At 39.6% G+C, this 15065-nt stretch overlaps 1 protein-coding gene across 1 annotated transcript in view; it reads left to right on the forward strand.

Moving 5' to 3' along the window:
* Nucleotides 1-15065, forward strand: part of SPATA5 (spermatogenesis associated 5) — a 1265813-nt gene that overhangs the window by 78556 nt on the left and 1172192 nt on the right. The window contains exon 9 of the mRNA XM_053703628.1: nucleotides 402-657. Within this exon, the coding sequence (XP_053559603.1) occupies nucleotides 402-657 (256 nt within the window). The remainder of the gene's footprint in view (nucleotides 1-401; nucleotides 658-15065) is intronic.

A 15065-nucleotide genomic window follows, 5' to 3' on the forward strand; every position in this document is an offset into this window, starting at 1 on the left:
ATATTCTGTGAATTGTTGCACATGCTCAGTAGTAGCCGGTGACTCAAAAAGTGTAAATATAAAAAGACTGGGCACATTTTGTTAATGGAAGTAAATATGAAAGTTGTTTAACTTTACATGCCCTATCTGAATTATGAAAGGTTAATTTTAACTTGAGTATCCCTTTAAGTTTTTTTGTACATCCAGGTTTTGAGATTCTTTGCAAAATTTTAACTGGTGTTTTTTGTTCTGACAAATTTGCTGAGAACTGTACCAACCACTTATCAATTAATAATAACTGTACCGTATGACTATGCAATGGTATATATGGGTTTAATGCCAGAGAAAGATACAGTATTGTTTGTGATCCCTGCTCCATGCAAATGCTCGTTTTGTATAAAACGTTTTATATTGTTCTTTAGGAAGAAAGTCATGGTCAGCTTTTAGTGCTTGGTGCCACAAACCGCCCTCATTCTCTGGATCCTGCTCTACGCAGGCCTGGAAGGTTTGATAAGGAGATAGAAATTGGTGTTCCCAATGCTCATGACAGACTGGACATCCTCCGGAGGTTACTGCAAAAGGTCTCTCACCAGTTGATGGATCAAGAGCTCGTGGAACTTGCAGACCGTGCCCATGGTTATGTGGGGGCAGACCTGACTGCGCTGTGTAAGGAAGCAGGTAAAAAATATTAGCCATATTACAATACATCTGTAATAATATAATATGTATCTATGCGTCAGTTTAAAAAAATGTTTCAGTTTAAAAGTTGGGAATAAAAAAAAAATGCTTTTGGTTTTTAGAATACTTCTCTTACACTTGCATATTTAAAAAACAAAACAAAAAAACAAGAAATAAATAATCTACTAATATATAGACCTATTTTATTTGGTTAAACCAGCCTTGGCAGTTGGTATTTACTTTATATTTGTTCTTATTGTTTTGTAGTTTGTTATGGAATTTTATATATATATTATATAGTATATGTAGACTTTTAATCATTTATTATTTGCTTTTCATGTTGAGTGGATTACGTGTGGCCCTGTACTGCATTTCATACTGTAACACTGATTAATACATATTGCATATTAATCAGTATTTATGAGTCAGCGTTATTTTAGACATTTAAAGTACAAAGGGAATCTGTGAGTGTGTGTATGTGTGTTTTTGTGTGTGTGTGTATATATATATATATATATATATATATATATATATATATATATATATTTATATCTATCTATCATCTATCTATATATATATATATATATATATATATCTATATATATATATATATATATATATATATATTCCCTCTCCCTGCTGTTGCTCTCTACACATTACAGTCTCACTTTACTCCCTTATTAACTATAATTAAATACCTCAGGGATGTAAAACAGTAAACAAACCTAACAGTTTCCTAACAAGGAAAAAATACTGAGTAAACTTTATGCAAACAAAGAACTCTATATTTATACTTAAAACATAGGTGTAAATATCTTTTACCCAGCATCCAAGTGAAAAAAAAGCTCTAAACCATAAAATGAATCTATTGCATACAAAACAAAAGGTTCTAGAGTTTAAGCTATCTAAATTACTATCTAACAAATTCTTAAATATTATTTATTCAGCAATCCTAGTGAGGCAATGATTGTCATTGGACACACCCAACACCCTCTTGCAATCCTACTTTTGACAAGGTGCCTTTTTGTTTTTTGTAGACGTGTGTGTCACAAGGAACCCTGTGAAAGATACCACCATTAACTGTTGCTTTTATTACTGCTAGTAATGACACCTACCGGTTTGAGATTATATATACAGTATATATATATATATATATATATGTTCTTCATAAATGGAAAGAGTCCACAGCTGCATTCATTACTTTTGGGAATTCAGAACCTGGCCACCAGGAGGAGGCAAAGACACCCCAGACAAAGGCTTAAATACTCCTCCCACTTCCCTCATCCCCCAGTCATTCTTTGCCTTTCGTCCCAGGAAATTGGCAGAGAAGTGTCAGATTTTCAATCGTCTCTGTCAGGGTTTTTTCCCTGTTGTGTTTGCCATGTGCTGCTGGCAGCCATTTTACTCACCTCTCTTCCTGACTATGGTGCATTGTGGGGGATGCTGCTCATTCCCTACACTTCCTTTTATGGCCAGACTGGTGTGCATCATCCATGTGAGACAGGATGCAGTCTCAGAATTTTGATGTCATCACTTATTATTTAAAGGGCCTCTGTTCAATATGCTTTGCCTTTGCGTTGTTTCAGACCTGTTTGTGAGAGTTCCTGTGTATTACCTGGCTGCCTGACGTCCTTCCTGGTTCCTGATCCCTGGCTTGTTCCTGACTCTGCTGTTTTCCTTGTTCGTGATTCCGGCTCGTCTGACTATTTGCTTTGGCTCCTGACTCGGCTCGTCTGACTACCAGCTCTGGTTTTGACTCCTGGCTTATTTGACTTGTGGACTTTTTATTATTTTTTGCTGTGAATAAAGGTGTGATTATTTTTGCACTTCTCGTCTCAGTCTGATTCCTGGCACCCTGACAGTCTCTTATGGAGGGTAGTACTCTTCATCATGGGACGGGAGTTTTAAGTAATCCTATCAGCTTCTCAGTGAGGGCATGGATGAAAGTTAGAGTCCGGAGATGCAGGGAGAGTCTTAATGCAAAACTATCCCGACTCATATTAACAGCTCCACAAGCAATCGGTGTTGACAAGTTTCACTGCCTGCTTTCTTCTCTCAAGTCCATGGTCAGAGGAGATGCTACTATTCGTCACTCTTGAAGGGCCGTGTTCCTGTTCCACCGCGTAGATTCCGGTAAGATCATTTCATTTTACTTTCTTCAGTAATGTACTGTATTATGTTTCCCAAGGGGATACCAACTCGCGGGTCTCAATTATGTCTCAGGGTCTCAGTGAGACTCCTTTTAGTATCTTGGCATCAAGGGTCATATCTCCTGTGGGGGGTTATTAAACAGGTGGGTTCTTTAATCATGTTTGTTATGTGATTCATCCTGCTTATGTGTAGTGTTTTTAGGCTCATGGCTTGTGGAACATAACGTGTTTTTTTTCAAGCGACGCAGCCTTTTGGTTGGGCGCGCTTTTTGGACTATACGATTCACCTTGTGACCGCGTGTGGTCACGTGTTTTGCTTTCATTTCCGTGTTCCTGACCCTCATGACGGTAAAAATCATCTCCTGTAATTTCGGCTGCTAACATTTTGGTTATACACAAAGCGGGCAGGAACCCCATACTTACAGAATCATATCGGCCTATATCCCTCCTTAATGTTATCTATAAGCTATTAGCCAACAGTTTAAAGCATATCCTACCACATATTTTACACCCAGATCAAACAGGTTTTACTGCTAACCGATCTTCAGTTGCTAATATTTGACGTGGTCCTTCATACCGTCCTCTTTATCTCAGATCCCAAAATCCGAAATCTGGTTACAAAATAAACATATCAAAATCGGATATCTTGTGGTTAAACCAAAAAATTGGGAACACAACAAAAACCTACCCTTTCCGCACCGTTACTACCCACTTGACTTATCTGGGCATATATATCTCGGCCAACCCACAACAATGGTATCAACATAATGACTCCCATAATACACCGAATTAAAGCCGATATGGCTTCTTGGCATAATTTACCACTCTCTCTAATGGGTACAGTGCATATCATTAAAATGACCGTGTTACCCAAGCTTTTATATCCCATGCAAATGCTCCCCCTCCTTTTGAGGCAGAAAGATGTATCAACCCTTAATTGTGTGTTTAATACGTTTCTCTGGAAAGGAGGCAAACCAAGAATTGGCACTAATAAGCTGTATCTGCCTTATTCAAATGGAGGTTTAGGCCTACCAAATTTTCTTTACTACAATTGGGTCTCATTAGCAAAATTTGCACTAGACTGGAAGCTGGGTACACAGCACTTCTCTGCTATCCATTTGGAAGAATCCTTAATACCTCAGCTGTCTTTTTACCACATGCTGCATTGTCAGAATTACCAGTCACCCTACAATACCACCCTATGTTTTGGGACATACTTTTGGGCTCGCGTGCCATGGCCAAGAGTTTGGCCTGGGACCCCAGTCATTCTTGCAATTTACCTATTTATGGAAACCCTAGATTCTTACCGGGATCATTATACCCTGTGTTCCATACTTGGAAAACTCTAGGCTTAAACACCATAGGCAAGGTACAAGATTTTGCCACCAAATCGGTTCTGCCTTTTGATATTATTTGTAGAACATACTCAATCCCCCACACTAATATATTTGCCTACTTTCAACTCCGGCACTACATTAATCACATATTGCAAAACTGCACAACATTCTGGGATCTTACGCTATTAGGCCTTGCCAATACTTTATTTTGTATGCCATATCCCCAATTTATAAAACACTAATACAAACTAAAATCCCCACAATACAACAAGGCCTCTTGAACACTTGAAATAAGAGGACAGCTAGAGTACCCTCAATTGAGATTATATATAATAGTTTGGCTTTAACATGGTCAGCAACCCTTGCAACAGACCTTAGGGAATCCCAACTGAGAGTTATCTACCAAGACTAACTTTCCCCCAGCAGATTGAGCAAATGTAGAATAAACGTTTCTAATGAATATGTGGTAAATGTTCATTTCCAGATTCAGACTTTCTCCACTACCTATGGTACTTACCCAAAATCCGTGGCTACTGGGGACGTGTCTCCTTCTGGTTGTCAAAGATAACACACTCGCATCTAACCCTTACTCTCCCACAGATTTTGTTCCTTGACCAACTACCAATTAAAGGGCATGATAAAAAGCTTTTTATTATTTGTATTCTGTTGGCTAGGAAATGTGTATTCCACAGATGACTTCATAGTGAAGCACCTTCAATTGTATTTTTGAAACAGATTATGTTAAAGTACCTAATACGAGAACTGTATGATACCTTGTTTGATGTATCTGCAAGAATATCACGTTTCCTTGGGAAATGGAAGCTCTATTTAGAGTCTATGGATCTTCCGACTCAGATACAGATTCTTTTCCCCTTCAAAAATACAATTTATATGATGGAAGCGAACCTGAGAGGTGAATGGAACATATGGATTGACTAACCCCAGATATAAAAACTGTGCTGAGACCCATATTCAAGTGGGCTAAATGTGCCCTAATGTTGCCTTACAGATCTATTGGTGTGTATTTTAATGGCCAATCACTTTGAATGTAAATAGTTATGTATAACAATGTTTACATGTGTTATATCACCTCACCTCTTTAGTATCTGATACTCCTAGGCCTAACTACGACACAGGGTATTATAATCTATTCTATGAAGCTCTTTAAACATTTTTAAAAATTAAAATATTTAATAGGCAGAACGGAATTTCAATACCCTCACCAAGGAGGGAAACTTATGGACTAAATGTGGATCATGGACTAATAACTGAGACTTGTTTCTGAACTTCACTGAAATGTATATGGTCTGTATACTGTTTATTTTATTTTACTGCCTATTATTAATAAATAAAAGTAAAAAAAAAAAATAGCGAGTCTTGGTGGTATAGGCATGTTCTAAAAGGTCTTATATTTTAATAGTATTGTTGTGTGCCTCTCTTTTAGGTGTGAAGCCCGCCTGATTGTTGTGGATAAGTAAGGGTAAAAGTTTGTTTATCCTATTGGCAAGGATTTTGGCATAAATTGTTATATCGACATGTAACAATGAGATTGGGCGGAAGTTCTCAGGCCGGTTGGGTATTTTACCAGGTTTTGGTATGACGGTTATGTGTGCCTCTAACATTGTAGGTGGGAAAGGATGTTCTGCTCCCACATAGTTTAGAAGATCATGTAAGTGTGGCAGAAGGATATCAGAATATATCTGAAAATATTTAGTAGTGAAGCCGTCGGAACCCGGTCTTTTACCTTTGTTGAGTTTAATGGCTTATAATAATTCTAGTTGTGTAATAGGTTTGTTTAATTCAAATTCCTGTTCCTCTATTAAGGTGGGGGACTGGGCCTGAATTATATATACTCCCAAGTTATTTGGCCTTTGATTGTTCCTGCGAGGTAATATTGTATAGATTCATTGGAGTAATATGATCTGAACTGGGCTTATATGTCAGGGGGGTTTGGATTAATTTGTTAGAGGCACTCCTAAGTTCATAAATATAGGATTTGATCTTTTGTTGCGTAAGGGCTCTGGCTAATAATTTCCCTGACCTGTTTCCTTAGTAGAAAAAGCGTTGTTTAAATTTTAATGTATTGATATGGTTTTCTAACATTAGATATTCATCTAATGCTAATCTTGCATTGGCGAGTTTCGTTTTAATTTCTGTATTGGCAGGGTTTAGTCTATTTTAGATACATTTGATGAGAGTTCTGTGTATTTATTCTGTTTAATTTTGTTCATTTGAGTTTTCTATTTAATAAACCCCCCCTAATGTAACACTTATGGGCCTCCCAAACAGCAAATTTGTTGGTTATTGGTATGGCATTGATTTGGAAATATTCTTTCAGTGACTGGCCTATTTTCTCGACAGTGTCAGTATTGAATAGAAGGGATTCATCTAGTCTTCAATTGAATAGGGTAGCAGGTCTATCAGGCCAACTTATTATAGTAGTTACTGCTGAATGATCCGGCCACACAGTGGGTGTAATTTAAGAGTGAAGGTTGCGTGTAAGTCTAGGTTGGTTAGTGAGGAGATAGTCAATCCTGCTATAGGTGTGGTTTGGTGGGGAAAGAAGGTGAAATCTTTGCGCTCTGAGTGTATGAATCTCCATATATCATATAGATTATTATCTTTAAGAGCTTTCCACAGGAATTTTGTTGTCTTTTGAGATACATTAATTTTGGGATTTGAACTATCTAATTCTGAAAAGTTAAAGTTTCCTCCAATGTAAATGAAGCCTTAAGCTATTGTTAGAAGTTTTTGGAACAAATATCTAAAAAAGGGGATGTGTTTTGTATTTGAGGTATAAACATTTACCAAAGTTATTGGCTTGCTGTAAAGCAGTCCAACAATACCTAAAAGGCTGATTGCTGATTGGCTATCTTGGTCTTTAAATAAATTGTTTGTACACAGGTGCTATATGCCTGATTAAACAGCCGTTTTGTGGCTGAGAAACGAGTTGCATTGATAGGGGGCATTACAAATTTGCCCTCTATATCCACTGCTTGTATGTTTTTATATATTTTTAATAAATCTACTTTTATTATAACAAGCTGAGTGGTAGCACCTGTTTACCATTGGTCATCACTGAACTGCACCTGAGCACCCAGAGTCTCCTACTACTGTAGGATTCAAGAGAGGGTTAGCTGGTAGACCCCAAGTTACCAGCCTGCTCCTACCAGTACATAAGTGTACTAATATCACATTTCTATCCTGACATGTCTGTGAGGAGGAGAGCAGCTGTGGTTGTTTGACATTTTGATATCATGAACTTTGCACAATTTTGGACTCTACATTGAGACTCAGTATTTACAACCTTTATATATCAATTAATTTACTATCTTTATATATCAACTGATCATATATTCATTGTGTGGATATAAAATTTCACTGGGTATATAGTATATTTTGTATAGTGCGCGCCCCCTCTCATTGTAGTTACCTAAAAATCTTTCCTCTTTATGTGAATGCAACAATTGGAATGGTATCTCCTTTTTAATCAAGATGCTAACGCCATGTTTCTTGGAGGTGTATGAGTTGTGGAAATGTTGGGTAAAGTGTGTGCCGAAATACTTGGGCTCCTTGTGTTGTATAAAAAGTGTCTCCAGAAGGAATAATATATCACCTTGTCTTTTATGGAGATCTGACATTGCTTTAGACCGCTTATGAGGGATATTAAGACCCTTCACATTTTGTGAAATTAAGCATACAGTACGAGTGTTATGTGCAATTACTAGATACTAGGAGGGTAATGATGTAAAATATATCATAACAGTGCAGGAGATCTTTTGTCTTGTACAGTTAAGGAAACCTTCTTGCATAAAAACAAGCATCATAAATGGTTTTAACAAGAAAAACAAGAAAATAAATACAAGTAACAAACAGAAACTGGAACATTTAGCCAGTAGATATGTAACTAACATCAAGGACAAGGAAAATGCCTTCATCAGTGAGGGATGTATCTATAATTCTGTAATAACCTTTTGGGGGGCATTACAAAATAGCCCTATTATTATATGTTGGAAAAAATATATTTCTACATATAATATTATATCTACAGCATATTGTTAGATTGAAATTTAGTGATATATATTATTAAGGTAAACCGGCTACGGCAAACTATTTGCAGCCAAAGCATAATTAGCTAGACAGTCAGCTACTAAGTTGGGTCTCCTCGTGGGGCCACGCTATTCATTTAGCAATGGGTGTTCTATTTCCCACAAGGAGAGAGCCAATTGATATTGGAGTCTGAATGCCTCTGAACGGATATGAACCTGTTAAAACAAACATACAGGACTTTGATCTCAAGTAATAAAGGATAGTATACTCATCAGCCAACTTCTAGTCCACGTTCATCTTCTGAGGCGTGGGTAGCTAGGGACTTAGGCGACTGCGTTTGAAATTTTTGCTTTTGATTCTTAGGCCCTGCCACATGCCAAGACAATGAGGTTGGCCTTATGGATTTTAAGGTGGGCCCGGTGATGTTGTTTTGAGGAGTGAATGTAGTTGGAGGATCTAATCCCAAAGCTCTGCAAGTATCTGGTATTTCCTCAAGGGATCTGAAAATTAATCTCTGTCCTTTGTGAATAATATATAGCTGTACTGGGAAACCCCAGTGATATGCATTCCTCTTGTTCCGTAGGATAGTGGTGAGCGCTGCAAATTCCCTGCGCCTTTGGAGGGTGCAGGGAGAAAGGTCAGCATAGAATTGGAGGACTGATCCTCGGAACCTTATCGGTTGGTTCTTTCTTGAATTCGCAATAAATTCCTCTTTCTCGCGAAAGTACTTGAACTTTATTATTATTTTCCTTGGTGAGGCTTGGTTAGGTGGTTTAGGGCGTAGAGCACGGTGAGCCCTGTCCCAAAGGATTTCTACTCCCATGGAGTTTCCACGCATATGTTAGAAGAGGGTCTGCAAATGAAGAGGGAAGTTTCTTGGTAGGACTGATTCAGGGACACCTCGTATTCTGATATTCTTCCTGCGTCCTCGATTCTTGAGGTCTTCTATTTTGTCATGTAGCGTGTCCATGGTAGCTTCTTGATGATCTAAGCGCGTTGGTCAAATTACTCTCTTAAGTTGTCGCCGCCATCCTCCAATGCTTCCACTCTGAAGCCCAGGGTATGGACCTCTTGTTTAAGGTCTGCTAGTTCCTCTCGCATACAGTCCTGTTTAGAGGTGAGTGAGGAGAGGACATTTGATGGAATACATGTAGTTTCAGTGCTTGCTGCTGTGTTTCTGGGTGATAGAGGAGAATCATGGGCAATGTTGGTAGAAGTTTGTTCTCCTGCACTGAAGTATGAGCTGACATTCTGTTTGTGTAAAGATGCTGTTTTGGCATTTTTATCATGCCTTGGTTGTTTCTTTGAAGCCATGTGGCTAATATTTTTGCTTACTATACGCTCCTCAAGCTATAGGGCTTATACTATATACGCTCCTCATATGTTTTCACTCTTTTTTTTTTCCTCCACTCTCTCTTAAATCTACCTTCTTCTGCACTTCCACTTTTTCTCTACAGTCTCTCTCTGCCCCTGTTTACCTTCTCAGAAGTAACAGTCTAAGCACTAATGGAGTCCCTAGAGGCATAACATATCCTTGCACTTTCATGGCTATATAATATCCCTTTAGATAATAGTTTTAGCACACAGCCCAAAATGTGTGTTTGTCAGTGCTGCAACATGCAAATACAATGTGCCAACTTTGCTACTTACAACATGCCACCAGACTTCAGACTCAATATTCACTAACTAACTTTCACTCGCCACCGTTAAATTTCCACTCACCAATGGCTAATGGGCTAGTGGAAATTTTGAGCCCTGTGCTTATACACATATATATTTATATTTGCTGCCCATCGCTGCTCTAGTTCTCATGTTCACTCATTAGTGTGAGCTTTCGTTTGAACGCTAGTCCAAAGGTGCACATGGACCTACACTGAAGCCAATGGTTTCTTAAAGGGACACTAAACCCAAACATTTTCTTTCATGAATCAGATAGAGAATACAAATGTAAACAACATTACAATTTACTTCTATTATTAATTTTGCTTCATTTTTTAGATATTCTTAGTTTAAAAAAAAACAATGCACATGGGTGAGCCAATCACACGAGGCTTCTAAGTGCAGCAACCAATCAGCAGCTACTGAGCATATCTAGATATGCTTTTCAGCAAAGAATATCAAGAGAATAAAACAAATTGGATAATAGAAGTAAATTAGAAAGTAGTTTAAAATTGCATGCTCTTTCTAAATCATGAAAGAAAAAATGTGGGTTTTGTGTCCCTTTAAGAAATACTTTTATATACATTTTATATATGTTTATCGATCTATCTATATTAGAGATGTTGTTTACCTGAATATGCGGTGGCTGCACTATTTGCAATTCGTTTTCATTTAAAACTAAATAAATACTGAATTTTAGTTAAACATTTAAAACAAATGTAAATGTTTCAAAGCTACAGTTAAAAAGTTCACTTGTAGCTATAATACTTACCTTAGCAGCACGCCCTGGAGAGCACGCTAACCCGATCCTCTTGTAAGAGCTCCAGCTGCGCTAAAAGCATCTTAATGCTCTCGCTTCCCAGAACCTGCACTAACTTTAGTGCAGGTGCTAGGAGCTGGGACTCCGGCAAGAAGCGGACTAGGTTTTCGCTCTCAAGAGCGCGTTATGGTATTAACCCCTTAAAAAATTAAAGGAAACCAATTAATACAGGTGTTTTTTTGTCAGTATTTTTTAATTTTCTTTAATTTTGTTTTGTACATGAATGTGCATTTGTGACGAAACTAATACACATATTATATATATATTTCTCTCTGTGTTTGTAGGTAGTTGCACCTAAAAAGGTTGAGGGCAGTTACATGGGCGAGAACACTGGGAGTGAGTCTGATGATTGCTGATGTTAGGGGTATCTTGCTTCCTCCAGAGTGAGATGAAATGTTAGTGGTTTGAAGAGGTGGTGTTTCTAACAGCGCTTCCAAGAGATGTTCCACATGTGCATATATGGGTACAAAGAGATAAATGTATCCCCAATGAGTACAATAGTGTAATCAGCAGAAATAAAAGATGTAGATAGCTCACCTGTTAGATTACAGGGTCCAGTGATCAACGATGTATAACTTTCTTGGTATTTCTTTCCAGGATAAACTTATGTTCCAAATATTTGGAAACAATAAAAATGCCCAGATACTCTGGATGTAGACTGAAAAGGAATTGTAGGACTACCCCTCTGATTCCACTCTGTATGATTGGACAGAGTGTGGATAGAAAGGATATTCCACTTTATTATGAGCTGTTATCCATGTAGAAAACGTATGATTAAAAAAGTGTAATAAAAAGGATTTTATGAAGAAGTTTTAAAATATGATATTAATAAAAACAATTCATAAGTCACAAATAAGTACGGTATAAATAAATATATATAATAATAATAATAATAACAATAATGGTTTTATATATATATACCGTGGCAAGGTGCTGTACTATTTTTAATCGGGTGTTGGCTTTAGGCTGCTCCGGTTTGGGCATGAAGGGGTTAATCGCTTTGAAACTTGTGGTGCAATCTTATTAAGGCTTTAGGTACATACTTGCTGCATTTTTCACTGTTTTGTAAAATTGTGTGCTCTTTTTATCTCTTAAAGGCACAGTAACATTTTTTTCAAATTGTGTTTTTTATTTGATTAAAGTGATTTCCAAGCCTGCTTGTATATATTACTAGTCTATTAAACATGTCTGACACTAAGGAAAATCCTTGTTCAATGTGTTTAGAAGCCATGGTGGAACCCCCTCTCAGAATGTGTCCCACTTGTACTGATATGTCTATACACTTTAAAGATCATATTGTTGCACTTAAAAATGTGGCCCAAGATGATTCTCAGACTGAAGGTAACGAGGGTAGCCCGTCTGCCTCTCCCCCAAGTGTCACAACCAGTTACGCCCGCGCAAGCGCCGCCTAGTACCTCTAGTGCGTCTAACTCTTTTACATTACAAGACTTGGCGGCAGTCATGGATAATTCTCTTACAGCCTTCTTATCTAAACTGCCTGTGTTACCCGCAAAGCGTGATAGCTCAGTTTTCAGAACAGATTATGAGCATTCTGACGCTTTGGTAGCCGTATCCGATATACTCTCACAACGCTCTGAAGTGGGAGCGAGGGATTTGATGTCTGAGGGAGAAGTCTCTGATTCAGGAAGGGTTCCTCCTCAGACAGATTCAGATACATTGGCTTTTAAATTTAAACTAGAACACCTCCGCGTTTTGCTTAGGGAGGTATTAGTTACTCTGGATGACTGCGACCCTTTGGTGATCCCAGAGAAATTGTGTAAAATGGACAAGTACCTAGAGGTCCCTGTTTACACGGATACGTTTCCGGTCCCTAAGAGGATTGCGGATATCGTTACTAGGGAGTGGGATAGACCAGGTGTTCCCTTTGCTCCCCCTCCTGTTTTTAAGAAAATGTTCCCCATACCTGACCCTGTGCGGGACTCGTGGCAGACGGTCCCTAAGGTGGAGGGGGCTATTTCTACACTTGCTAAACGCACAACCATACCAATTGAAGACAGTTGTGCTTTTAAAGACCCTATGGATAAGAAGTTAGAGGGGTTACTTAAGAAATTTTTTGTTCAACAAGGTTTTCTTCTCCAACCTATTGCCTGCATAATTCCTGTAACTACTGCAGCTGCTTTCTGGTTTGAGGCGCTGGAAGACTCGCTCCAGACGGAGACCTCATATGAGGAAATTATGGATAGAATTAAGGCTCTAAAGCTAGCTAATTCTTTTATCACTGACGCCGCTTTCCAAATAGCTAAGTTAGCGGCAAAAAATTCAGGTTTCGCCATTTTGGCGCGCAGGGCGCAGGCTAAAGTCCTGGTCGGCCGATGTGTCGTCTAAATCCAAGCTTTTGAACATTCCTTTTCAAAGGAAAGACCCTCTTCGGGCCTGAATTGAAAGAGATTATTTCAAATATCACTGGGGGAAAAGGCCATTCTCTCCCTCAGGACAAGCCCTTTAAGACAAAGAACAAAGCTAATTTTCGCTCCTTTCGCAATTTCAGTAACGGCCCCGCTTCATCCTCTCCGGCTGCAAAGCAAGAGGGTAACGCTTCACAGCCCAAGGCAACTTGGAAACCTTACCAGGGCTGGAATAAGGGTAAACAGGCCAAAAAGCCTGCAGCTGCCACCAAGACAGCATTAAGGGGTAGCCCCCCGATCCGGGACCGGATCTAGTAGGGGGCAGACTCTCTCTCTTCGCTCAGGCCTGGGCAAGAGATGTACACGATCCTTGGGCATTAGAGATTGTAGCCCAGGGATACCTTCTAGAATTCAGGGACTCTCCTCCAAGGGGAAGGTTCCACATTTCTCGTCTGTCTACAGATCAGACAAAGAAAGAGGCGTTTTTACGCTGTGTAGAAGATCTACTTACAATGGGCGTGATCCACCCAGTTCCAATTGCAGAACAAGGACTGGGGTTTTACTCAAACCTGTTTGTGGTTCCCAAAAAAGAAGGAACTTTCAGACCAATCCTGGATCTCAAAATTCTAAACAAATTCCTCAGAGTCCCATCATTCAAGATGGAGACCATTCGGACAATCTTACCAATGATCCAGGAGGGTCAATATATGACTACCGTGGATCTAAAGGATGTGTATCTGCATATTCCTATCCACAAAGATCATCACCAGTTTCTCAGGTTCGCCTTTCTGGACAAGCATTATCAGTTTGTGGCTCTTCCTTTTGGGTTGGCCACTGCTCCCAGAATTTTCACAAAGGTGCTAGGGTCCCTCCTGGCGGTTCTAAGACCGCGGGGCATAGCAGTGGCGCCTTACTTAGACGACATCTTAATTCAGGCGTCGACTTTCCAAAGAACCAAGTCTCACACGGAGATCGTATTGGCCTTTCTGAGGTCTCACGGGTGGAAGGTGAACGTAAAAAAGAGTTCTCTCTCCCCCCTCATAAGAGTTCCATTCCTAGGAACCCTGATAGACTCGGTAGAAATGAAAATATTTCTGACGGAGGTCAGAAAGTTAAAACTGTTAACTACTTGCCGAGCTCTTCATTCCATTCCTCGGCCATCTGTAGCTCAGTGCATGGAGACAATTGGACTAATGGTAGCGGCAATGGACATAGTCCCTTTTGCACGGATACACCTCAGACCACTGCAACTATGCATGCTCAAACAGTGGAATGGGGATTATGCAGATTTGTCTCCTCAAATTCAGTTGGACCAGGAGACCAGAGATTCTCTTCTCTGGTGGTTGTCTCAGGATCACCTGTCTCAGGGAATATGTTTCACCAGACCAGAGTGGATCATTGTAACGACCGACGCCAGTCTGTTGGGCTGGGGTGCGGTCTGGGACTCCCTGAAAGCTCAGGGCTTATGGTCTCGGGAAGAAACTCTTCTCCCGATAAACATTCTGGAACTGAGGGTGATATTCAATGCTCTTCAGACATGGCCTCAACTAGCTGCGGCCAAATTCATCAGATTTCAGTCGGACAACATCACGACTGTAGCTTACGTCAATCATCAGGGGGGAACAAAGAGTTCCCTAGCAATGACGGAAGTAACCAAAATAATCAGGTGGGCGGAGGATCACTCCTGCCATCTCTCAGCAATTCACATCCCAGGAGTAGACAACAGGGAGGTGGATTTTTTAAGTCGTCAGACTTTTCACCCGGGGGAGTGGGAACTCCACCCGGAGGCATTTGCCCAGCTAACTCAGCTTTGGGGCACTCCAGAGTTGGATCTGATGGCGTCCCGTCAGAACACCAAACTTCCTCTCTATGGGTCCAGGTCCCGGGATCCCAAGGCGGTATTGATAGATGCTCTAGCAGCGCATTGGTCCTTCAATCTGGTTTATGTTTTTCCACCGTTTCCTCTCCTCCCGCGTCTGGTTGCCAGAATCAAGCAGGAGAAGGCTTCGGTGATTCTGATAGCACC

This window comes from Bombina bombina, chromosome 2 (assembly GCF_027579735.1).
Source record: "Bombina bombina isolate aBomBom1 chromosome 2, aBomBom1.pri, whole genome shotgun sequence".
NCBI classification, from domain to species: Eukaryota; Metazoa; Chordata; class Amphibia; order Anura; family Bombinatoridae; genus Bombina; species Bombina bombina.